The following is a 26,449-nucleotide window of genomic DNA, read 5'->3' as shown; positions in this document are numbered from 1 at the left end:
GGTGATATTCGTGGAGAGGCTGCATCTTTTTTTTAGATTCTTTGATTTCAGGAAAAGATGGGTTTGATTTAAGTGGAGGCTGACAGATATTAACATGCACTCCAAATCATCTGTTTCCCTTTACATCTGAATTGCTTGCTACATGGCCCTAAAACATGTACCTTAAACCTTGAAAAGTTTAAAGGTCCCAATATAATAATTCTGAAAGATTATCAAAATTTATCTAATTTTTTTCCCCATTGAGGATGTTAGTTACTATTTCCAGAGATTATTATTGGGTAGTTATTGCAATAAAACCAATAGCTATATTAATGTTTACTGGATAAGAAATAACTGTATTAGGACATTCCCTCCCCCCCAATGGAAACTCTTATGTTATTGGAAGAATATCACCTGTGTTTCAGAAGCAGCTTTATGGACTAGAGTCCACTCCATATGATACATGAAATGTTAATTATCGATTGACAAAAAACCAAGATTATACCGTTTTAAAGACTATTTAATTTGGGGAAATATTTCATGTATTTGAAGCATACCAGCTTAAATGTGCAAATTGGAATTCAATAATTATGTAGTATCAGGAACAGAAGTACATTTAGAATTCCACAAACTGAGAGTGATAGTATGTCATTAGAGGGCATATTTTGTTACAAAATTAAATACATATCAGCTGTTATTGAAAACAGCAAAGCAACTGCTTTATGAATTTAGGAAATGGTAGGTTGTGTTTTAAACTGTAATATAAGATGCATTTGAGTATAATTAAGCAAAATGCAAGAAGGCCTCTCTAGATGAAACATACACCTAGTTTACAAACTAATATTTTTATTTCATATCCTGAATTCCTCCTTCCTCTAAAACAGGAGCATATAATCATCAGATATGTGTGTATAAACACAGTTGCTTTTATAAACAAGGAAGTGAAAAACTCAGTTTATGAATATAGATGCTCTCGTTTAATAACCATTCTTTCAGCAATTGTTCAAAGTTACAATGGTGCTGAACAAGGAGCCTTATACAGTCCTCAAAGTTGCGGCCATTGTAGTGTCCCATGGCCATATGATCATGATTCAGGGTTTTGGCAACTGGCTCACAATTATGATACTTGCAGCATCCCACTGTCACTGTATCACCATTTGTAACCTATACTATATTTCAAATACTTCATTGCTTTATCCTTCATCTCCCTTAGCTCCTCAGGAGCTGCTCAGGATCTGTGGCTGGACATAGACATCACAGGACCAATGACATCCAATGCCCTACGTATGGGTACTTCAAGACTGGAATGAAATATTTCATCTTGTCCATTTAATTTTATACTTTCTCATTGGTGGATGAATAACTGGACACAAGCTTAAACACAAAATATAACAAATTATGGAAAAATACAAAATTTAATGCTCTTTAAATAAGACAACTGACCCTAATCATATATAATAGGATTTAAAAGAACTGAAACATAATCAGCATACAATTAGCTCGTAAGCATACAGTGAGCATACAATTACCAACGCTGAGAAAAGACTAGATAACTGCTGTTACACAGAGAGCAGATCCAATGTACTTTCCTCAACTTGAAAAATGAAATTAAAATTCTATTCAGTCATGATCCACATATCTCCTAGATGGTTTGATTATTTTCTTCAGTGTAATTTTCATTTGGGCATGGTCGTTTAGATGGAGGTTCCCCCGGATCATCTGCAAGATGATTAAGATAATTAGATCTGAATGGCTGGTATATCTATCTGTCCCTCCATCCCAACCTATGTTTCTCAGATAGTCTCTAAGCACTGTTAATTGTGTGGTTTTGGCTAAATAAATTTTCATAGCATCAAAACCCACATATACATAGATACAATGGCAGTCAGTAACTGCCCATTTCACTAAAACATGATTTGGCTCTTAGCACTCAAAAATAAAGTTAACAATTTATGGCTTTTACAAATCATACAAAACCAAGCTGACTAACTAGATTATAGATTAATGCAGTATATATGTCAGGTCAATTTGAGACAAGAGACGCACAGTGCTCTTTAGATCTCAACCCAAGAAATATCCTCAATCAGAGTCAGGTAGCAAACTTTTACTAAGCCTCCATTCACCCGCATAATATTTACCTGCCAGAGAAGACAGTGGCTTGTATAACACCTCAGCTGGAAGTTGAAAGCTAACACACATCATTTCTTTATTGGGTGCCACATTTCTCACCCATTTAACAGAACAAAGACTATACAAGGAAGCTCCCAGTAAAGCTTCCACTCTTTCTTGAACATCTTGGGTAGGGTTATCATGTTTGGAAAAACAGTGGCAGTGCACTGTAGGAAGTTCAGCACTGATTGGTTCTCCATTCAGGAGATGCCTGAAGGCATCCAGGAACTCAATTGCCATGGCTGGCAAATTCATGATGATATGTATAGAATTCTTCCATTCCTTTGAAGAGAGATGCTTATCCAGTTCTTCTTTCACTGGCCCTTTCAAGAAAGTCCTGCCATCCAGGTTGAAGACTTTGACTTTTTTGTCCACTTTATTTAATTTACAGTTGTGCTGGAGCCACCTGCAGGACTCAGGGTTGAGGTCGTTTGCAAACACCATGCAGTTCTTCTTTGCGGCAGGGATTGCAAAAGGCCCCACCCCTGCAAAGACATCAAAAAGAAGGTCTCCTGGCTTTAAAAGGTTGACAATCCGCAAATGTTCGGTAGAGAGGCGAGGATTCCAATAAACTTTGGAAAAATCAAATTCATACGAGATATAGTTTTCCTTAACCTAGAAGAGTTCAAGTGAATAGGCTGACTGTTAGCTGCCAAAGGTCAGGAAGAGTGAAATGCAATGAAATGTTACATTTTATACCAAAAATTAGAGTTCCCCTTTGCTAGCTATGGAAGAATTGAGAACCATGTCCTTGCAAAAGATCAGATTGGGAATAAAGAGACCCAAATTAAGATTCATCCTCAAATATGGAAGTTCACTGGATGATTTTGGCCCAATCATTATGTTTCAGCCATCCTAACATAAGGGGTGTTATGTAACTAAGTTCTAGAGCAACAATGATGTTTATATTGAATGAATGAATATGTTGCCATGTTTATACAAAAGTGATTAATTAATTAATTAAAAGAGTCAGGACACATAACCCCATAGCTCTATATATATCAACTGTAAGCATTTATGGTGCAAGAAGGGACAGATCCTTAGAACTACATAGCTACAAATAAGGTTTATAACACTAGCATTTTATATCAATGTGAGATCTAGTTTTCATCAGTTGAAAAAAACAGTTTTACACTCTAAAGCACCAATGTCTTTCCCATTCAGAGGTTCAAGATGGTTTTTTAAAATTTTGCCTTACTTAAAAGAAAAAAATACAAATAAAATAATTCAGTCACTGTTTTAAAATTAAATATTACTGTTCGGTTTACAGCTTCTTCGGTAATATATATTTTAAACAAATTCTTATCTTTAAAGAGAACATACATTTATCATACATTTACACTAATTTTGTATCAACTGTCTCTATCAGGGAGTTGGAAATATCTATAATATATTCGGAAGGCAAAAGCTGAGATAACTGAGAATATACTAAAACAATACAGTACATACACCTTTTCAGGAATCCTATATACAAGATCAGCCTTGTATACCAGAGTCCTAAATCTTATTGAAGTGATCCACTTCGCTCATTTGCTTTACAAGTAGTCCTCGGGTTACCAATGGCAATTGAGGCTGTAATTTTTATCACTAAGTGATGTAGTTATCAAATGTAACAATCTGTGACTACCTTGCTTATCAACAACAATCCAGACAGTAACAGTTACAGTCGTAACTCAGATGTAGGAGAAGGACTGATAGAACCTGGGGGCAGAGGTAAAAGAGGGATCAGCCAAGAATCCCAGGTAACTATAGTGAATTAAGTCTAACCTCCCTTGAATTCTGTTGACCCTTATCTAATTCCAAGCAGGTGCTGTTAGTTAAGAATATTCCTGTGCGTAGGCATGAGTAGCAATAAATCAGTGTAACTGGACCTTCACGTGTGGACTTTGCATCCAGCATCAGAGACTGTGTGGTTTATTAAGAGAGGCCCTCACATGACCAGAGTCCAAGGCAAACAGGCCAGTGGGCAAGGCTCTGGGGCAGGAAGGTGCTATGGGTGGGCCAGCAGGGACTGGAGGTTGGTGCTATTGAAAATGGGCACGCTGGCAGGGCTACTGCAGGTGGGTGAAGAGGTGCTATGAGATACCTAGGTTCTTGTACACCGTAGCAGGGCTCCTTGGAAGAAAAAGTAGTAACAGAGACTTACAAGAGTGATTTGAAACTTTCCCTGACAGCTTCCCCGTTGACTTTGCTTGTAGGAAGCTGGAAGGGATGGTTGCAAATCCTATAATTGCAAAGAAGTTGCAATGTTCACAAGGTCACAGACTATTCATAGGTCTCCCCTGTGCAGCACCACTGTAACTTTGAATGGTCACTGAATAGTGATCATAACCTGAGGACTACCTGTATTCAAACCAAATAAATAAATACTAAATAAAGCAATTTGATTCTGAAGAAAGAAAAAAAGATAGTTCCTAAACTGAATCTAAAACAAATGTTTTTGCAAGAATTCATTAACTCTATACATGTGTATGTGCATGCACATTACATAAATTCAACCACTGGTAAACTATATTCCTCTTACTAGAATCTTTTAATCAGAGCTGCAATTTTATTCAGCCTAGACAAGCATATCTGAAAACACAGATTTCAAACTCTATAGAATTGAGAGGCAGACAAGAAATCATAGTCCAACATTCAATAATGTCTATTTCTTGCTCTGCTTATATCTCCTTGGTAAGAGCATTCTTTCTGCTAGGATAAAATACAATTGAAAGTCTCAGTACCTTTGTTATCATGTTGGCACCATCTCCAGCTAGTAGCTCCATTTCAAAGTTTCGATACATACTATCTATAATATTGATTTTATTTACAGCACAGGTTATTCCTTGATTTTTGTCAATGATAACTTGTCCTGAAAGTCAAATATGCAAAAAACACCACAAAGATAAAAGTGGTAAGCAAAGCATAGAAAATCTTTTCCATGAAATGAGTGCTTCATTTCTTAACAAAGAAAGGTAATCTTATCCTCCTGTGGAACTGCCATAATGCTTGCTTCTGAAACCTTTTAACATCATATTCTTCCCTATACAGAAAAAACTTAAAATTTAACACCCATTTTTCCTCATTTTGGGAAGTTTGTTGAATGGCTAAGGGGCAAAATGGCACACAATATTCCTTTATTTTAAAGAGATATCAGAGAGGAAGACGCAATTTTAAAAAGGCAGCAAAAATGGACAAAGAGAAATGGCTAAAAAGATGGGAACCTTGGTCTCAATTTTTTTTATAAAACAAAACCTGAATATCCTCTTAAATATTTGAATGAATTATTCAAGCATTTGAATTCAAGAATTTATATTATCCAAAGGATTTATATTATTTACTCCACAGAAAATTTCATTAAAGGGAAGGGGGAGGGACTTTTCCCATACAGGATCTACTCTTTTGTCCTTTCAGTCTATAGCACAGAAAGAACTGCCAAACTATTCTTGACTCAGTATAGCAAACATCAACCAACAACAGTGAGACTGGAATGATCAAAGGGAAAAACAGAGAGACATTGAACAGAGACCTGTGATTATTGCCAGTATACAGCCACTGGGACTGCTGAAAGGAGGAAGCTGGCATTTTGCCAACTGACAATTTTGGATATTAACAAGAATTAGGATGTAAAAACATCAGAGCAGAACTCCAATGTACAAGTCTTTGAAATCCCGGCTTTTCCCCAGAGGTTGGTTTAGAATAAGTGGTGAGCCTTTTGGAGGAGAGGGGGGATTTTACATGTTAATTTGAATGTCTTTTCCTCTGGACGTATATAATTCTTTATCTTTTATCTTGGCTCCTGCCATTTGTAAGGTTGCATGCCACCCAGGAATCTTAATGGTTCACAAAATTTGATAATACACTACCTCTTTTTTTTTACTTTACGCAAACATATTAATGCTTTTATTTTATATTATGCAGAGACCATCTCTCAGGTTATCTGCACCTTCTGAAGGGATGGGGAGGGGATTTTATGCTTGGCATGCTGTGGATGCTGCTGGGATCATCGTTCTGAGCTTACTGTGCCATGAAATCACTACACTATGTGACTTCCATACACCATACTTCTGCCATTCCATACACCATTCCATTCCCTCACCCCTTCCCTGGCTGCTGAAAAATAGGGAATGAACCACATGACAATGCAGAAATACAGTTGCTTTCAGTGCTTTTAAAATGACAAAACTGATGGTAATATTTTACTCAAATCAATCGTGCCTAAGATTGCAGACAGAGAGAGATGCATTGTTGCTTTCAACCATAGCCAAAAGTCAAGCAAAAGACGCAATTCTATGACTTCATATTTAAACTCAGGGAAATTGAATATTTCATTTATTCTTCCAGGTTCTGTTGCATTCTACTGCTTTCCTGAATACGCAACTGCAGGAATGTAACAGCTCAGCAGTTGCACTCATACTGTTCAAGCAGAAGGTCACAAATTTCGATTTCCCCAGCATCTTTATTTAAAAGGATTGGTTAGCAGCTGACGGGAAAAGACCTCTGCTTCCAATTTTAGAAAGCCACTGCCAAGGCTAGATTGACAGTCTGAGCTGATACAAAGTACTTTCTTCTTTTCTTCATTTAAAAAACACATAAACCATTGAAACTGACCTTGCTTAAATTAAATTCTGTATCACATATCGTGCTAATTTATGCACTAGGTTATACATCATCTTTACAAAAGATTTATTGCTGCTAAACTATACGAAACAACTCACCTTATTTTAGGCATTGAAAAGCTCAAATGATTTTTCACATCTAGTTTTAAAATATTAGCCCAATTATCTCTTTAGAAACCATTAAAAAGCGTTTCTACAGTTTTTTAATGCACAGGATTACACAGTAATTCCTGACCACAACCTACCAATTAAATGTTTATAAGGCAGCTGATGGCTTCTCAGATTCATGTGAGCAATATGGCCAATTCTGCTAAAGGCTGTGATGATCTCCTGGCCTTCAGGAAGCACCGCTTTCAGAATTTCTTCTGTCTTGAAATTATCGTAAGTAAGTTTCATGTTATACTTGACTGTTTCAGGTTTAATACCAAAGCTTTTTAAGATCTGTTGTTCAGATTCACCCAAAGAACCGTCAGCAGATATTTTATGTGGGTCTAACAAAACGTACTTTCTGTTTTCATCGTCAGGGTCTTCAACGACTCTCTTGAGACCCGGTCGCTGGAGTAGTACTCCTTTAAGAGACTTCAGCAGATTGTTTGTTATGTCTTTGTTAACTAGAAGAGCTGGGATGATAACATCATTTTTGAAAGCAGCTTTGTCAAGGGTGGTCATTCCTCGTACTCTGGGATGCGGCAAGAACCCATTGAGATCAGGTTTCTTATCAGCCATCTCCTGCATGGTGAAGAAACTTGGTCTCTGAATTCCTGGAAGATGTTCAAGCAGAGACTGGTTCCAAAGCATCCACACTGTTGGAAAGAACGTTTCTGATCCAAAATACTTCACTTTCAGGAGGCAAGGGAATACGCTTTTTAATTGCCTTAAAAATCTAAAGGAAAAAGTATTCATTTTTTAGATATTACTCAGAGAAAAGATACAAGTTTGCATGTCTGTACGGTAGTCATAAACTATTCATATGAGAAAGTCTAAACCAAACTTTGGGTTATGCAAGATTTGATTAATAACAAGCTTCACAGAAGATTGATCTACTAATTATGCTTACTTATTTTAGGGTCCTTGGTGCTCTCTGAGCTTGGTGGTCTTCTTGCAGAGATCATCAGCACTGATGATGCTAGCTAGTTTGGTACTAAAACATCTGCAAGAAAACCACCAAGCTCAGAGAGCACCAAGGATCTCACAGTTCTACACTGAGCTAAAAATATTCTTTCTATTCTCTTGAAAGTTCCCTGCTAGCCATAGTTCTTCCTTTTTTATCCAAAGTGGCAAATCATGATTACCAGGTTCAGAACAAGCCAAATTTCTAAACCAAGTTTGAAAGATGGTTTAAAATCTTGTTCTAGACCTCATAGTCACAATAGTCATAATTTCTGTAATTCAAAAATTACAATTATTAAAGGATTTCTGGGTTTATCTACTGCATGGCAAGAAAAGGTAAAAATAAAGCATTCTGTACCCAAACCAAAAAAAAATGCACATATTGACTTCATAAACATTTTGCAGTTAAAATAAATGTAGTTTTTGCTTAACATCCATTTGTTCAGTGACTGATGTTAAAATGATGCTGAATGAACACTTATAACCAGTCCTCAAATTTCTGGCCACTGTAGCACCCCATAGTCACGTGAATAAATTCAGGCGAACACGGGCCTACTCACATTTACAACTGACTTTTGGCTACTTGCTGCCACCAGCTACCCCTGCAACATGGCCCATCGAACCTGGGCACACTACTGTACTGGCTGGGTCTTCTTTATGCCACTTTTTTTTTGCACCAATTCAGTCAGAGCTTCTCTCACACACTGACCAAGGCTTCTCATGTGTGCTGCCCAGGACCTCCATTCATGTGCTAGGCAAAATGTCTGCACCCGGCTCAGGGCCCTTTCAGGAAAGGAGGCCCTGGCCGGGTGCAAATAAGGTCCCTGGGAAAGGTACGAGAGAAGCCCCGCCTGCATCGGTGCAAAAGATGATGGCATAAAGAGTAGTGGCATGTGTTGTGGTGGGGAGGAGTAGCAACAGCAGGTAGGCAAGTGACCCAAAGGGCCAAAAGAGGTTAATGAGGGGAGTTGAAATAGAGGCAGTTCCTTAACTTTTTCCAGTAATGGCTTGGATTCTGGTGGATCCTCATCTAATAACCATGTGGGATTTGCTCAATCACAGTAACTGGAACTGCCAATGCTAAGCAGAGTGGTCATTTAATGTTCAGCGTAACAAATGCATCACTTAAAGATAGAGTTGCCAATCCCAGTTAGGGTCATTTAAGTTAGTATACATGTCAGACTGGATCAGTTTCTCTTAGTGTAAGCAGAATACATTTAAATATACATATATAATCAAATAGTACAAATTTGCAAATGAAGCACCAAAAGCAGATCAAACCGTTGCAGATTTCTCATCTCGCTCTTAGCATAGTCCAGTTGTCTTGCATAAAAAAGACAATGAAAAACTCAATAACCATGTTTCATGATCACATACTAACTTAGAGTTCTTAAAACATGTGGGTATACCTGAAATCAGACAAACTATAACTTATCTACAGCATAGAATACTATAAAGTGGAGTTAGTCCACTAAACCACTTGTTTAGTGACCAAAGTTAGAATGGCACTGAAAAAATTGACTTATGACCGCTTTTCACACTTATGACCATTGCAGCATCCCCAAGGTCATGTGATCAAAATTCAGATGCTGGGCAACTAGTTCATATTTATGACAGTTGCTATGTCCCAAGGTCATGTGATCACCTTTTGTGACTTTCTGACAAGCAAAGTCAATGGAGAAGCCAGATTCACTTAACAATCGTGTTACTAACTTAACAACTGCAGCGATGCACTTAACAACTGTGGCAAGAAAGGTCGTAAAATGGGGCAAAACTCACTTAACAACTGTCTTGCCTAGCAATGGAAATATTAAGGCTCAATTGTGGTCATAAATCGAGGATTACCTGTGCTATATCAGTTCTTCCCAGTCCAGTTTGTTTATATCAGTGGTGGCGAACCTATGGCACGGGTGCCAGAGGCAGCACTCAGAGCCCTCTCTGTGGGCACGCGCACCGTCGCCCCAGTCCTAGGCCTTCAGCTGGGTTTTATAAAACCTTTTCGCTTTAGGCCTCCGCTTCCGTGTGCAAAAAAAAAAAAGGTTCAATCAATCAGTCAATTTCAACTTCTCGCAGGGAAAAAAAAGATCTTGCAAAGTTGGAATTGATTGATTGAACTTTTTAGTCCCACCCAGTCTGCCCTTACCACCGCAGCCAATGGCCATACCCAGCCAATGGGCCACACCCACCCGGCACCCAACAATGCATAAGTGGGTTTTGGGTTGCAATTTGGGCACTCGGTCTCTAAAAGGTTCGCCATCATTGGTTTATATCTTGGCAAATTTTTAAATTACTGCTCTTAAATTATGTTGGCATCATACATTACTTTGTGTTAATGTGTCTATGCATGCTTTTGACTCCTGGCGATTCCCAACAAATCTATGCAGTTTTCTTAGCCACATTTTTAGAAGTGGTTGCCATTATTAAACTTTTGGATTCACTATTATGAGATGTGGTGCCAGCTACCACTTTGGCTGTCTTCAAAAAAAATGTTATGGACATCATGGGATCAAATATGATGTGCATTTTAACATTTTACCACATTGAAATTTGTTTTTCATTTATTGTATTGTTGCTAGCCACCATCTTTTTTTAAAAAAATATTTATTTTCTTTATTTATTAAATTATTATGCCACCCATCTCCCCTATAAGGTGACTTCGGGCGGCTTAATGAAATATACCAAAAGGCATACCAGCCATAATAATGTTATTGAATATTAGGATAATCTTGTTATTTATCTACAGTCGAAGGTTGTGTAGTTTTCTGTTAGTGGAGATTTTTCACAAGGTAGGCGGTTAGTGCTTTTCCAAAGAGCCTTCTACAATCTGGTGCCCCCTCTATGCATTATAAGCCAGTGTGAAGAACACTGGTCTAACCACTGATTTCTCCCATCGGGTAGGGGTTAGTTTCAATGCTCCCTCCAAATTTGATCCTTTGGACCAGTGTTTCTCAACCTTGACAATTTTAAGGCATGTGGACTTCAACTCCCAGAATTCCACAGCCAGCATTGCTGGCTGTGGAATTCTGGGAGTTGAAGTCCACATGCCTTAAAATTGTCAAGGTTGAGAAACACTGCAAGTTTGGACTGTCTCTTGCAGCACCTGCAACGTGCAGCTGCCTTACTGCGGAGAAAAGCGACCATCCAAAGAGAGAAAGGGACAATCTGCAGAAGAGAGCTCGACGTGGGTTCCTCGTAGGGGAGTACCCAAGACCCCAGGACCCCCCCTCTCGTGCCCCCTATTGAAACGAGGGCACAGAAAGAGGCCCTTCCCGCTTCTCCCGACCTCACCTCATGCCGGCCTGGCGCCGCGTTCCCTTCGCTCCTTCCCCCAGAGCAGCCCGGCCTTCCCGGCCTCATCATCACCCGTCGCCGCGGCCAAGGGCGGAAGGGGGCGGTGCGGCCCGGCCTTCCCCGCCCACAGACTCGCTCTGGGTAGAGCCGAGCGCCGCCTTCTCCTAGCTTGCCCGGCCGATCGATCGTAAGGATCGGCTGACTGAGAAGCGGCAGTGGCTGCGGTTGTTGCAGCCTTTGCTCGCCCAGCGCACCATGGAGCAGCCGCGAGTCTGCACAGTCAATTCCGAGCCCGGGTGGTATTTGTCAGCTCAGGACCTGGAAGATGGAGCCCCGCTCCTCTCGCCCCCGGACACGGTGCGTGTCTTGCTTGGGGGCTCTCGGGGTGCGGGGACGCGGCTTTCGCAGTCAGCCCTGCAGGCTTTCTCTTTCTCCCTCTCTCGCTGTCTGAAAGTGCAAGAACCGCACTTTGACCCAGTTCCTGAATTAACTCATTTTCTGGGTTCGCTTAATGCTCCGAGCCACGGGCTATCCCAGTGTTTGCAACCTTTTCATTTCTAAGATGTGCGGACCCCAATTCCTAAAGTCCTAGCCGGGGGAATTTTGGGAGGTCCAAAATTCCCCCGCTGAACCAAATCGGCTGGGTGTGCACAACAATGCTGAACCATTAGAAACAAGGATTAAGTTTTACCAAGCTTAACTTCTAGAAATGTACAGACACAGCTAAAAGCATGTGTTTGAACACAAGATGAAAAACATCCAGGGTGAGTCAGGGTGAAGAAGTCATATGATTGCCATTAATTATGTGACCTGGTTCGTATGTGAAGTCACACTACCTCATTGCCTCAAGCCTCTTTGCCCCTAAGTCTTCACAGTAAGCTCCCTTTCAAATGTGTTGGACTACAGTTCTAGTGGTCCCCCCAATTGAAAACGTTTAATCTAGGCAAGCCAGTTGATAGAAAAGGCATCAGGTTAGAAATGGGGAGATTGAGTTCAAGTCCTGTTTAGTCATGAAGACAGCTGGAGGTCGTTGGGCTAGTTTGCTCTCTCTTGGCCCTAAGAAGAAGGCAGTGGCAAATCACTTCTGAAAACATTAAGCAAAATGGATTTTTCCAAGAAGGTGCCAGAAATCAAGATTGATTTAAAGACATTTTTAAAAAATTGAGGCATTGGAAAACTTACAATCTTATAGAGAAAAAAATAACATCCCTTGTTTGCCACCAAACATATATTTCACAGCTTCTTAAAGCCTCACTGGAAGTGCCCTGTTACCCTAGAGAAGCATATCATGCAACAGAGATCCTCCCCACCCTTTATAATTTTCCAAATGTCCACCTGTCCAAATGGGTTATGTGTTATGAGTCCTAGAACTTTCCAAGCCTGTACAATCTATAGAATGGGTAGATATTCTTGTACACCAATGGTAATAGTAGACATACCTTTTGCAACAAAGATTTGCTCCATGAATATCCCAAATGTATAGACTTTTTGGAATTATTTCATTCAAAACTCTTATTAGCTATTTTGAATCTTCAGGGTATGTTTAATATAAATGCATATTTTAAATCAGCTCCCATTAGAACAACTGTAGCAAAATATTTGTATGTCAAACACATGATTTCAGATGAATCTCTGCCTGTGAATTAATTGGTTTCTTTCATACTTGGTTTGGCCTTGAAAAACTAATTAAGAGATTTGAATGTAACAATGCATTTGGTTCTAACATTTGCAGGCATCCTTGAATCATGTATCAACTGGCACCTCCTTTGGCTTTTCTGTGTTTAACTTAATGAATGCTATCATGGGAAGTGGGATTCTTGGTTTGGCATATGTCATGTCCAAGACAGGAATCATTGGATTTAGGTATGTTTTTATTATCAGTTCTATTTTTGAGTAGTTTGAAAACTTTATTGTGGTCTATATTTATGTTTACTTTAAAAGTTGGGATTTTTTAAAAACTTAAGTAAAACTGATTATTTTAAGAATAAAAGTAACTAAAACTGAACAAGCAGGTCGAGAGAATGTTGAATTCCAGATCCCTCCTCTCTTTAACTCAGTCTCTATTGGTATACTATTGGAAATTACTAATTATGATTTCAGGCATTTAATTTTAATAAATAAATGTCATTTTTGATGTCTGTACAAAATCAGAAGAAAATAGTGTGGAGAAAGTTGCATTGTGATGCTTTCCATGAGGTTCAGTCCTCAGCATCTATAGGCAGAGATAGGAAAGACGTATCTAACTCCAGAGAGCTTGTCATTGCAGACAATACTGAGCAAGATGTTCTGATACAGATAAAGTAGCGTTCTATTTTCCTATGTATATAGAATGGAAAATAATTAAATCAGTACAATGAAATAAATCTCTTACCTGCTGTCTGAATTGGTAGGGATTTATTTTATCAGAAGGCCTGTATTCTGCAACAGAATATAGTATTGTATTCACATTATTCAAATATGGTTTATTGAATGAGCCAATTCAGCCTTGCAGATATATCTAGTAATCATAACTTTTCCCCTGCAATAGTAGCAAATCAATCAAATTATATTTTAGTGTAATGAATAAACCCAGTCCAGTCTGATTTGGCAGTGCTAGCACAAGTACTCTTCTATGTGACTGAAGGAGGCCATCACCCTTTTAATTAGAAATGCTAAACATTGTATCTGGGGCCTTAATGTAGAAAAGTCCGTCTTCTTATTCTAATTCACTAAAAATATTCAGAGTTAAAGTTCTATAATTACCTATATAACAAAACAGGTTTTGACATATCAGTTTTCAGTTATGTGTCCAAATAACACAAATATTTATTTTGATGGGTGCATATTGGAAATATTTTTTTTTTTGGGTTTGGGAATTACGATTTACTTTGCAGTTCAAGGTTTATACAGCCAGAGCCAGATACTGTGATGATTAGTGAGCAAACATATAGTTGATATTTATTGTTCCTCTGCTCATCGGTATCTACTGATCACAAAGATACAATACAATCATTTAAAATACTTTAAATGTTACCAAAGTGTATGTTGTAATAAAAGGTTTGTTATTTTTGCTAGATTGGGATGAGTCATGAAAGTTGCTAAATTCAGTATTAGAGAAAAGTCAGAAAAAGCAGAACATGGAAAAAAGAATCAGCAGTCATGTGCATCATATTCTATCTGTTTAAAATACAAAACGAGGAAATATGTCTTATGATTTATTTGGGGAAAATAAATTGGGGGAAAATGTAGCTTCTCAACTCTCCATTTTAATGGGAAACAATGATTGATGACATTGATGTTCATTATTTTTCTTTTTGTCCTAGTATGCTGCTGTTAATTGTTGCTACCCTTGCATCTTATTCTATATTTCTGTTGCTTAGTATGTGCATTTACACTGGTAAGTAAAAAAACTATAGAGTTTTAAGGAGCTATGTATAAAACTTCGTAAGACTTTAGTGGGGGCAAAATAGAAATAGATTTTGCAAACTGCATTTTACTAGTCCCATTCCTAGAATAGTCTGTGCAATGCAGGCAAATAATTTTTAACCTTATAAAATTACTACTAGGGTCAGCAGCCTTTTTAGATGGTGACACTGTTGCAAAAACCTGGCTATGCATATATATATATATATATATATTCATATGTACATACATCTATATATTCATATACATATATACATACATACATAAGCACACACAAAAGGCAAATTACTTCATTATTGTTGCCAAGAAAACTGTATGGATATATCTGTGTAGTTGTTGATAATCATGTTATCCAGTCATGTCCAACTCTTGGCAGTTCTATGGGCCAGGTCTCTCCACATCCTCCAAACCTTTGTAGTTGACAGGAGATAAATATGAAGAAAAGACATAGAGGGGCATATCTTTTGTGGAAGTGTGAATGCGATGTTAGTAGAATAAATCCCAGAAAACTTAGGTCTTTTTTTTAGTGTCTCTTTCTTTTTATCTGAACTCTGAGCCAGTTGACATTCCCTTCCAAATTGTCTTCATATATCTTTAACTGATTATTCATTGGGTCTTTGCTAGTTTTATAATTAGCCTCTACTAGAAGCCCATCCGAAATCTGTGCTTGTGTATATTTTGGGGGGGACAGGTAATAATCAGAAGTACAAATGTTACTTGCTACTTAGTACCGAGTGATAGCTCCCCCCCCATCAAGTGGCATTCAGTGCTGCTGAAGAAGAGTGAAGGATCTTTCGAAATAAAATAATGTGTTTATGACAAGCTACATTAAAGCCTTCTGGATATTTATTGGATGATGTTGACATACAAGAAAAGAAAATCTGAAGTTGCAAAGACAAAATGAAATAGGAATGTTGAATGTAAGAAGCATGAAAGCTCAACAAAGTTAAAAACTGAAATGAATCAGCTATACGTGGTAACTTATGCATCAACGAATTAAAATGGATAGAATTTTGACACTTTCAGTCAAAAGGTCATATTGTTATTTATTCAGGACACAAAAATAAACAGTTGTTTTCAGTTACAGTATTTGCTATATACTGTACATAGCAAAGAAAATATCTGGGTACAATGCAGTTAATGAGCTGATAATATTGATTACACATTTTGGACTAGTTATCCAATAGGATGGGTATGATAATTTAATATGATGGTTATCCATGTTTATGCCTAACCACTGATGCAGCAGAACATTCAAACAAGACGTGCCATGTTGTAGTTAGTAATAGTACTACCAAAGTTGGAAATTGTGGGCAGGAAAATAAAGTTGGATTGTATGGCCTAGAAAACAGAAGTTAAGAATGACAATCAGTTTCTGTCCATCCAAATATTTCTTCATTGATAACATGTTCTTCAAAGTGACCCCTGTAGTGAACATTGCCAGATGGAGCATACAGAAATTAAACTGGATATGTTATTGGTACAAGGAGGTGGAAAAACTCAGGTATGTTAGCAAACAAATTGTGTGAGGCTGATTATAGAATAGATCATGAACTGCTCGTGGGCAAGTTCTATCAGGGGTAGTCAACCTTGGCTCTTTTATGACTCGTGGACTTCAACTCCCAGAATTCCTGAGCCAGCCATTCTGGGAGTTGAAGTCCACAAGTCATAAAAGAGCCAAGGTTGACTACCCCTGTAAATCAAGCTAGAGCAAAAACAGGTTTCCATATGCTTCCATGTGCATAAGCTACAAAATATGGAATCGCTAGGAAGTCCTGAATCTCACTGAGAAAGTACCAGAGAAACTGCAATGAAATAAAGGAAGTTGTTAAAGAAGACTATGAAAAAAGATTTCTAAAGTTCATAATCAGAAGAAAACAAACTAGATATCAGAAGAGATGAATCCAAAGCCAAGAAAGACAAAAAACTCTCAAGAAGGAATTTAATGAAGAATACTGCATCAGAAAAGTTGTTAGAAAAGACAAGAAGCAGTTTTTCAACATCTATAAAAATATCAAAGAGAAAAACAGAGAAACATGACAATTGTTTACAAACTATCTCTAAACTCAGGAGGACAGCCATCTCAAATTGGTATGCTAAAAGTTTCAAATGGACACACACTAACTGATTTAAATTAGATGGAAGTATACTGAAATACTGTACAATAGAGATCTCAGTGTAGAAATAAAAGATACTGCTTATTTACAAGAACCTCTACCATAGTTCTTGAAGATTAAGTTAATCAGCACTCTGATTATTATGAAATCAGAAGGCTAGAGGAATTTGTGGAACATTTATGAAAAAATAGTAAGCAACAGAAGAAGAATCCTTAAAGGTTCTAACCAACCTATGACAGGAAATTGGTAAACAACAGAGTGACCAATAAACTGGAAGCGGCTAATCTTCATACCAATACCAAAGAAAGGTGATTCAATAGAATGTACAAACTATCCCACGATATCCTTTTCTGCTCTCATCTCCCAATGTTGGAGGGTAATTATCACAACTGCCATGACAACAAGCATAGCTTAAAAACATCAAAACTCACAGTCATACCAAGCCACTGGTTAAGTTTGGATGACATTTTGAACTTAGCTTTTCTTCACCCAAGTCCTTTTCTTTTATTTTACCTATCCCTGTGTCAGTGATAGGAGAGATAAAACAGTCTGGGATTATTTCAGCTTTTTTTATTATTTTATGGTTGCAACTCACCCATTCAGCTTTCCCAGTTGTTACTGGCTATCTTATCATACTGTTCTTTCCTGTTTCAATTTTAATTTCTGGACTTCTGTGCCTTTACTTTTTGTGGAACAGATTTTTTTTCATGTTGGGTTTTCTTCTCTTCGTCATACTTCTGGTTCTCTGTAGCTATCTCTGACTAGTCAACTTTCCTTGGTTCTTCTCAAAGGCTGTTCCTCCTATTCTCCATTTGATCTGCACTTTTATATATTCAAGAGGTAAGATCCTATTGTTATGTGTAAATTATTATTTATTCAATCAATTGCTTTTCAGTAAATATTTCCCTCTGCAATATTTAGTAAAGTAAGCCTGCAGTTAATGTACAATAAACACATTTTAAAATTATAGCTAATCAATAAAAGCAGCAGTAAAACAATCATGATGAAAGCTATCACAGCTTAACTGTGTCTGGTGGATCAGTCTGAGAATGCTTTTAGAAGTAAAACCCAGCAAATAGTGGAGGCTGATAAAAATTGTCTGTGAAATAGGCCTCTTGGATAAAAAATAGACATATTAAATCCCATATATTTATTTCCTTGATTTTGCAGTATTGAGCATGCTAAACTTGGGAACAAGCCCCGATGGATGCCAGAAGATTTACTTCTGATTTATTTGCTTCTGAGGATACCTAACAGGCGACAATACAAGAAAAAAATTGACAAAAAATAGTAGCAGTTTTACATTGAAAAGGCTATCTCTGCAATACATTCTCAAAGATTTGTACCCAAGATGTAAAGTTCTGAACATTTTAACCATTTTTCTAAAAAACAAAAAAAAATATTATTTATTTGTTAATTATATTCATATGACTGTCCATCACATAAGAAGTGATTCGGTGTGGCATAAAAAAATTAATTTGGCAAAAGGGTTCCTTTTTCTGGAATAAATGAAATGGTCAATAAAATGGCTGTTAGCTTCACAAAATACACACACACACAAATTTTATAAAACTCTATTTTGCATTGAAAAAACTCACAAATATAGCTCCTAACATTCTAAGTTAGCAAAAATTGGAATTTTCTTCATATGGTATACTTACCAAAATCTTTTTCTCAGATCATTTCCCAGATTTTCCCCCCCAAAAAATTACAATATGAGTAAATAGAATGGTACACTATTTTTTATTTGGGAATTTGTTATATATCTTGCTTGGATATAGAAAGGATGAAAAACATTACTATTATTATTATTATTATTATTATTATTATTATTATTATTATTATTATTATTATTATTATTATTATAGTTGATCACCCAATGAGATGTTTAAACTGAATTTGGCATTTTTGATCACCTATTGAGTCCTTCCGAAGAACTTGGAATAGGCAGATGTTATTATTTAATAATAAAGGTATCATTGTTAATGACTGAATATTGATATGACTTTAATAATGGTTGTGAAGTGATATATTGATATAAGGTAGTCTACATGCAAAGCAGTGGTCTTTTATCATGTTAAATATAAATATAAATAAAATATCATGTTTTAAATATACATTTGTTCCAAATGTATAATAAGTAGAAAAAACACACCGGGTCTGGTACAATGGTGGTGGTGTTTTTTTAAAAAAGAAGCATATTAGTTAGATCTATGAAAATTAAAGTTTATACTTTGTAGGAATCCCTTAACTATATATAATTTACCACTAAATGTGTATTGTGAATTGTTTGTTCCCTTTTTATAGCTGTCACGTCTTATGAAGACCTTGGTCTCTTTGCCTTTGGTTCACCTGGGAAGGTAATTTCCAAACTCCTCTTGCAATTAATATGCTGAAATCCAAGAAAACAAAGATAAAGTTTTATTACACTAGAGCATACTCTAGAGTTCTACAAAGCTCCTCTATTTACATGGAATTTTGTACATGTAAGAGAAGAAATGTCTTTGTTTATGACTCCCCCAACCCTCCCCTGTTTTTGTACTTTCACCCTTAGAAAGAATAAAATTTTCTTACATCACTTTCCCATATAATTATAGAGATTGTTAGTGACTTGTTCAGCATGAAAGAAAATTGAAAATTGTCATTAGTAGTGCATGCAAATATCTCTTTCATTCTAGTGGATGTAAAATATATAAATCTATAGCAGTTATTCTTCTGATCATAGTTATACAATATTTTAAAAATCATCTTGATTTATCCTTCCATTTTTTAAATTATAGTTGTAAAATAAATTTAAAAATCCATGCTGTATCTACCTTATTTCTTAGTTCGGCAATTTCTTATGAGTTTTTAAACACATGATTTACATCCAGCAGGGAATGTTTCTTTTTTTCTTAAACTAATCTACTTTTTTGGCAGGTTATTGTGGCCAGTACAATCATTATACAGAACATGGGAGGTAAGGAAAACCCTTCCAGACATTAAAATGCTGAATGTCCTTCAGAGAGAATGTACATTAAACCTTAATGCAGTTATATAATATATATAAATGATAAAGCAGTAGTAGCTCTATTTAGCATATTTCCAATTTGAACTGTAGAACAATTACTTGGAATATGAAAATTAAATCTTATGTTTATTTCATTTATATTACAATTCAAACTGTAGAACAATTACTTGGAATATGAAAATTAGACCTTACTTTTATTTCATTAACTTTATATTTCAAATAATGTTTGAAAACATTAAAAGTTTTGGTAATTCAATGAAAATAGATTGCTACATTCATACTTATGACTGCAAATATATTTACATCCTACTGGTGTTTTCTAAAGGAAAAGGAAGTGGCATAGTCTGTCCCCTTTGGCCTTTCTCATGTAAAATGTCCTGCAGATGTTCTTGTAAATATGTATGTGCAAGGAAGCGTAGAAAGTTCGGCATACTAATTTGCTCCTGCATAATTATGGACTTCAGTGTTTTACTTGAAATGAAGCTGGTTTCAGCTGGCAGGTCTGCGGAAACCATTACAAAGCTGACAGATTTGTAATGGGAGGTTGGGAGAGGAAGCTTGTGCTCATATATAAGAATATTTGAAGATGTATCAGCTATTTAATAGATCTCTTGCTGTGTGTGATGTTTGTTCAGTAATCACATGAGGTGAAAGGGCTAAAGTAAATTCCTCTTTTTTAAAAAAAGAAAATAAAATGGACTAATTAGAACTATCGAACAAGAAGAGGAATGAATGATAGCTTTTTAAATCTAAATATGCTTCAGAGAATCAAGCTGGTTTCAATAGACCTCTAAGCCAGGGATTCTCAAACTATGAACCTTTGCCAGCCTACAGAGATCTATCAGGTAGTATCCCCATAATTAGCATTCAGAGCCTACTTACTACCAGCTTCTTCCTCTTTGTGTCCATCACTAGTGAGTTGTCCAATTTCTGGTCTAAAAAGTTTAGTATTCAGAGATTGTATTGAAAAAATAACTTCGATCAGAAAGTTTTTCATAAAAGATATTAGTAAATGGCAGGGGTTCCCAACTGGGGGTGCTTGCACCCCCTGGGGTATGAGACGATATTCCAGGGGGTGCGAAAACTTGGGTTTTCAAAATTATAGTGCATATGCATATTTCGTTGCTGTTGTTTCGAACTTTTGTAAGGGGTGCGAGAATATATCAGAAGCGTTCTAGGGTGCGGGATATAGAAAAGGTTGGGAGCCGTTGGTTTATGGCATGGGGTGCATCAAATAAATATTTAATTTTGTGTTAACATTTTAGTTCAAAAAGGCCTTTAAAATGGATGTGATAGGAAGGCATATACAATTTCAGCTATCAATATTATCTCATACATTAGAAAAAGCATTCTCATAAATGTCTCTCACAAAAAGTGTTGGGGAAGGGCATTTATTTAACTGATGGTCCTTATAATTTCCAAACAAATTAGTCCACAATTGCAGAATGTTTTTAGAAACTTTGCTCTGAGTTAATTATTCTGAAAACGATGGGTCATAATCCCTGGGGAGAGTGGGGGGCTGGGGCGGAAGGACATGAACAAGTTTGAAGGCAGATCATATTCCATCTTGACAAACTGAGTGCTGCCTTGTCAGGCAGCTGCTAGGAAATTCTGGGAGTTGAAGTTCACACTTGTTAAAGTTACCCAGGTTGAGAAACACTGGCTTACTTTATGACTAAAGTCTTCTCTTCTTTTGTTCTGTATAAAAATAATGCAGAACAGACTTTATTGCTTTGCCAATATGCCAATAATATAGGTGGGGCTTCAGTTGCATTGTGTCCACCATCTTGATTTTTTGATCTTGTCCATGCAGATAAACTTTGCCAGATTGTGCAGACAAAGAAAATTGACCTTAGGATAACAGGAAAAGCTTTTGTAAATTGAAGGATATTGACTTTTTGCTTATCCTCTTTGCTATTAGAATGGCATACATTTTTTGGGGGAAGACAAAATTTGGTAAGTTTTATGATTTATATGATAAGTTAGAATAGGAGAAGAGAAGAGGAACATTGGAATTAATTAACATTGTAGATTTAAAATACTTCATTTAAATACTAAGACTAGGAGACCAACAAAGCATGGTGTGGAGTAATATTGAAATGGATCATCTAACTCCTCAGTTCTTAAAAAACATTTTTTTTCATGTAACACATTTTTTAAAAGGCTAGTCCCAAAAATTAGACAAACGCTGATGAAAATTGGAAGTAGAGTTTTTTTTTCTCTCCACAGTACATAATTGCAAGTGCATATGAAATAAACAAGCACTTAAGAGCAAACATCACCAATCTCTGCCATGAGACATCCGTTTCTTGGTAGAGGTCGGCCTGATTTAGTCTTTGAAATACCTTCTGTATTTTCCACAACTATTGAATGTTTACAGAGAGATTTAGACTAATTTGAGTGCTTACCCCGTCAGCAGAAGCTATGTTTGGCCAGAAAGCTAATTACCTTACTGTTTTAAATTGAGGATTTCCAGCTCTCTTTTTATTGAGGCAAGTTTGACATCTGCTAGTTGAACAATTTGGAACCATTAAGACTTGTTGTATTTTTTTTATAATGTAGTAAATAGTCCAGGATGTTTTCAGAATTGTATTTTAAGGAGGGGTTCAGAATTTTTAAAAAACTTGGTTATAGGCTGCATTATTCAACTTATATAAATTATGTAGACTAAGGTAGAGGATTTAATTAAAGATATTTCTGAATTTGGGAAGTAACTGGTAATATTTTGAGTATTATTTCGAACAATGCAAAGGATATAACATTCCAAATCCTGTAGAGTCAAGATTGTTTGTTAGTTTGTCCATGTAAAGAACATTTCTATCTAGGTTCCACTTCATGGATTTTATTTGGCATTACAAGAGGATCTTAAGGTAGAGAATCTTATTTGTTTGATCAGTGAGTTGAGAAAAGTAAATATAGTTCAACTTTATAGGTGTTAAAGAATAGAACTCTCTTTCTCATAGAGTTATTGGAGCAATCATAGAGAGGGCAAATCACTTTGCAAATTAAATATCCATATGATTGATAATAGGAGTATTAGAGTCTAAAATGTTCATATGGATACTTGCTGAAATAAAATTCTATGTTGTGCTTTCTTAGTTTGTTTCATAAACTTCCACACAACAGCATGAACCAAACTAATTGGTAGGAACAACTAGTCAGAGGGAATGCAGTTCACTCTTTCCACACATCAGATGTTTTTAAAGGTGTCTTGAAAACACTTCAGTAAAGAAAGAGAATCACATGAACTCTCTGACAACTCCTTAAGTGTTTGACACATACCCTCCTTTTGTCACCAAATTGAAATGTTGGCATTGATCTTTTATTTGTGGACCGAGTAATTAGGGAAAACTGGAGCCAAGACTGTGTGATTGTGAAGCTTTAAAAACAAAAATTGCTTTGTGTGTGTCAGCACTGTGCAAACTGAGGGCGAAGTAATGCATCCTCTGAAGTTTATATTTGTTTTCACTATTGTTACATAAAATCATAGAATCATAAAATCATAGGACTGAAAGGGACCATAGAAGTCTTCCAATCCATCCCCCTGCCCAGTGCAGGAATTCTTATTCCATCCTGGACAAGTGGCTACTCAATCTTTCCTTGAAAATCTCCAGCAATAGAACAACTATGACTCCAAGAGGCAAGCTGTTCCATTGGTTAATATTTCTCACTGTCAGGAAGTTTCTTTTAGCTCCAGGATGGAGTAAAAAGAGCTCTCTTTAACAGGCTTCCATCCATTGCTTCTTGTCTTGTCCTCAGGAGCTTTGGAGAATAAGTCAACAACCCCCACCTCTCTGTGGAAGCCCCTCATGTACCGGAAAACAGCTATGTCATCCCTAATTCTTTTCTTTGTTAGGCCAGACATACCTAGTTCACTTAACTGTTCCTCATGTGATTTATACTGCAGACTTCTTATCAACTTAGTAGCTCTTCTCTGCCCTCTCAGGGTCCAGCATCTTTTTTTCTGTCATAGTGACCATAATTTTAAATGTGGCCTCACTAGTATAGCATAAAGCACTATTATCATTTCTTGTGATCTTGATTTTATCCCTCTGTTGATATAGCCTAGGACTGCATTGACTTTTTTGGCAGCTGCAGCACACTGTTGGCTCATACTTAACCTTGTGATCTACTAGGACACCTGGATACCTCTCCCAGTTACTACTATTGGGCCAGGTACCACATATTTTACACCTGTGCATTTGATTTTGCATAGATGTAGGATGTTACTTTTCTCACCATTGAACTGCATCTTGTTAGCTAGAACCCAGTGCTCAAATTTGTAAAAATCCTTCTGAATCTTGACTCTGTCTTCCAAAGTGTTAGCAATTCCCCCAACTTGGTATCATCTGCAGATTTGACGAGCTCTCCTGTCCCTTCATCTAGATCATTTATGAAGATGTTGAAGAACACTGATCCCAATACATTTACAAAAAAGCCAACTTATGTGATTCCAGTCATTTTGCAATATTTCCTCTTATGTACATGCATAAACTCCACCAATGAAATCTAGATTACAATTTCTGTAGTGAAGATGAATGAATGTAATTGACATAATTCTGATCCTTACTCTGATAACAAACTTGGTCTTTCTCCTCCTGAACAATTAACAGTCAAAGCAAATTGGTGGTGGATAAGAGTTAACGAAATTCAAGGTGGACTGGACTTAAATCTCTTGTGGGCATGAAGGGACTCAAGATTAATAACATGCTTGACTCCTCCCTTGGGCTCAGCCTGGTCATCTCCTACTTTTTTTTTTCTAATATTTGGTTGGAATTTCCCTTCTTGTCGCATTGGATCATTATTTTGTGTCTCAAATTCTGGCACAGCAGAGAGCAGATCTGAATCACGTTGTGCCTAATATTCTTTCAGGTATTTGAAGAATGCTCCCCTATATTCCCTCATCTTCTCTTGTCAAGACTAAGCAATCCCAGTTCTTTTAATCCCCTGACCATCCTCATTGCCCTTCTTTAAACCTGTTCTAGTTTGTCTGAATGCTTCTGAAAGAACGGTGCACAGATTTGACCAATACATGATAAAATTGTTATATCCTATAACTTGGATCCATGCTTTTGTTAATGCAGCCTGTAATTATATTTTTGCAACCACATCACACTGCTGAGTTATATTTAACTTCTTTTTTGTTCCTTTTTTTGTACATATCAGCAAAAAGAAATTTTTTTTGCTGTTCTTAGCATGTTTTGCAGGCCTTAGTGGTTCTAAACATGAACTTTGCTGATTCTCTTCTACTCTTCCAGGCTATTCTTAGTTTGTGACTTGTCTCTCTTTCAGCCTCCTATATCTCCTTTTTTGCTGCTTTGTTTTCTGATTTTGATCAAGCTTTTTCCACAGTCATATTAGCTTCTTCTGTCTTCCATTTATTCCTTCCATTTGTAGTTGCCATTATCTAACTTCATTTTTAGAAACTCTCTCTTTTCCATTAGCTTCTGTATTATGGATTTTGTTTATCGTTGTTCTGAGTTTAGTGAAATCTTCTTTTGAAGTCCAAAATGAATATTTGACTTCACTCGGTTTTAGTTTATGTTTTCTCCTATGTATTTACTATTCCCCTCCTTCATGGATTACACAAATTGTGGCAAGTTCTTTTTTTTAAATATTTTTTTATTAATAATACAAAATTAAAAACACATTGGACATAGATATGATGTCACTGGTCCCATACATCTTCCAACATTTTACAGTAGTATTAGTACTCATATAGACATATAGTTCTTGAGCTTTGCTCACTATTTATAATATAATATTTACACTTTTCCCTTATTTCTGTATATAATAATGATGATAACGTTGGGAGGGACCTTGGAGGTCATCTAGTCCAACCCCCTGCTCAGGCAGGAAACCCTATACCATTTTGGACAAATGGCTGTCCAGTTTCTTCTTAAAAACATCCAGTGTTGGCACATTCACCGCTTCTGGAGGCAGGTTGTTCCACTGGTTAATTGTTCTAACTGACAGGAAGTTTCTCCTTAGTTCTAGGTTGCTTCTCTCCTTGGTTAGTTTCCACCCGTTGCTCCTTGTCCTGCCTTCAGGCGCTTTGAAAAATAGCTTGACTCCCGCCCCTGAGATATTGGAACACTGCTATCATGTCCCCCCTCGTCCTTCTCTTTGTTATCTATCTATCTATCTATCTATCTATCTATTTATCTTTTAAATATACATTTGTCTATAATCTATATTTTATTCTAACACTATACATTTGTCTTGGCTACCCTTTTATTGTCTATCCAATCATAAAATTGTTCCCAGATTTTGTAGTACTTAGTTTCACTTTTATCCTTGAGTTCCAATGTAAGTCTATCCATTTCAGCGCAATTGAAAATTTTCAGTAATATTTCCTCTTCGGTTGGAGTATCTTTCTCTTTCCATTTTTGAGCAAAGGCTATTCATGCCGCTGTTACTATGTGCAGTAGTAAATAATTTGTGTCTTTCTTATATTTTCTTTCTATAATTCCCAATAAAAAAAATTCCGGTTTGGCCTCTATATCCATTAGCAAAATTTCTTCCAGCCATTTCTTTAATAAGTTCCAAAATTTTTGTGCCTTTGGGCATTGCCTAGATGGTTCCGTCCCAGGCGACTGATGGACCCTGAGAGGTTCCTGATGGAGCTTGGGCCATATCCGGAGGATCTGGTCCACGACTCGGCGGAAAATCAGGCGGCGGCATGGGAGACAACTGCCGCCGCAGCATTGGACCGAGTCGCGCCTTTGCGGCCTCTGACCCGACGTGGATCTCGACCATCCCCTTGGTTT

General features: G+C 36.8%; 2 protein-coding genes across 2 annotated transcripts in view; one reads left to right on the top strand and one right to left on the bottom strand.

Annotated features, from left to right (window-relative positions):
* Positions 1-483: 483 nt before the first annotated feature.
* TRMT5 (tRNA methyltransferase 5) lies at positions 484-11,212 on the bottom strand. The gene is made up of 5 exons (XM_015819896.1): positions 11,148-11,212; positions 6,995-7,632; positions 4,875-5,002; positions 2,118-2,763; positions 484-1,698 (listed from the first exon to the last, which is right to left on the bottom strand). Exons 1-5 carry the CDS (start codon positions 11,150-11,152, stop codon positions 1,622-1,624), a joined length of 1,494 nt encoding a protein of 497 aa, XP_015675382.1. The 5' UTR covers positions 11,153-11,212; the 3' UTR covers positions 484-1,621.
* A 111-nt stretch (positions 11,213-11,323) lies between these two features.
* SLC38A6 (solute carrier family 38 member 6) overlaps positions 11,324-26,449 on the top strand; it is a 49,551-nt gene continuing 34,425 nt past the window's right edge. Inside the window, exons 1-5 of the mRNA XM_015819895.1 lie at positions 11,324-11,507; positions 12,883-13,013; positions 14,453-14,526; positions 18,977-19,029; positions 19,589-19,628. Of these exons, the coding sequence (XP_015675381.1) occupies positions 11,406-11,507; positions 12,883-13,013; positions 14,453-14,526; positions 18,977-19,029; positions 19,589-19,628 (400 nt within the window). The 5' untranslated portion in view covers positions 11,324-11,405. The remainder of the gene's footprint in view (positions 11,508-12,882; positions 13,014-14,452; positions 14,527-18,976; positions 19,030-19,588; positions 19,629-26,449) is intronic.

The sequence above is a fragment of the Protobothrops mucrosquamatus genome, unplaced genomic scaffold, assembly GCF_001527695.2.
Source record: "Protobothrops mucrosquamatus isolate PMUCROS unplaced genomic scaffold, P.Mucros_1.0 scaffold1014, whole genome shotgun sequence".
In the NCBI taxonomy this organism is placed as follows: Eukaryota; Metazoa; Chordata; class Lepidosauria; order Squamata; family Viperidae; genus Protobothrops; species Protobothrops mucrosquamatus.
This window is presented reverse-complemented; position numbering and strand designations above follow the sequence as displayed.

Bases quoted from the DNA above. Each gene is read 5' to 3' on its own strand.
- TRMT5 (XM_015819896.1), bottom strand. The intron at 5,003-6,994 runs GTAGGTTGTGGT...TTTGACTTTCAG, and splicing joins GCCTTATAAACATTTAATTG to GACAAGTTATCATTGACAAA. The intron at 1,699-2,117 runs GTAAATATTATG...ATCATCTTGCAG, and splicing joins GCCACTGTCTTCTCTGGCAG to ATGATCCGGGGGAACCTCCA.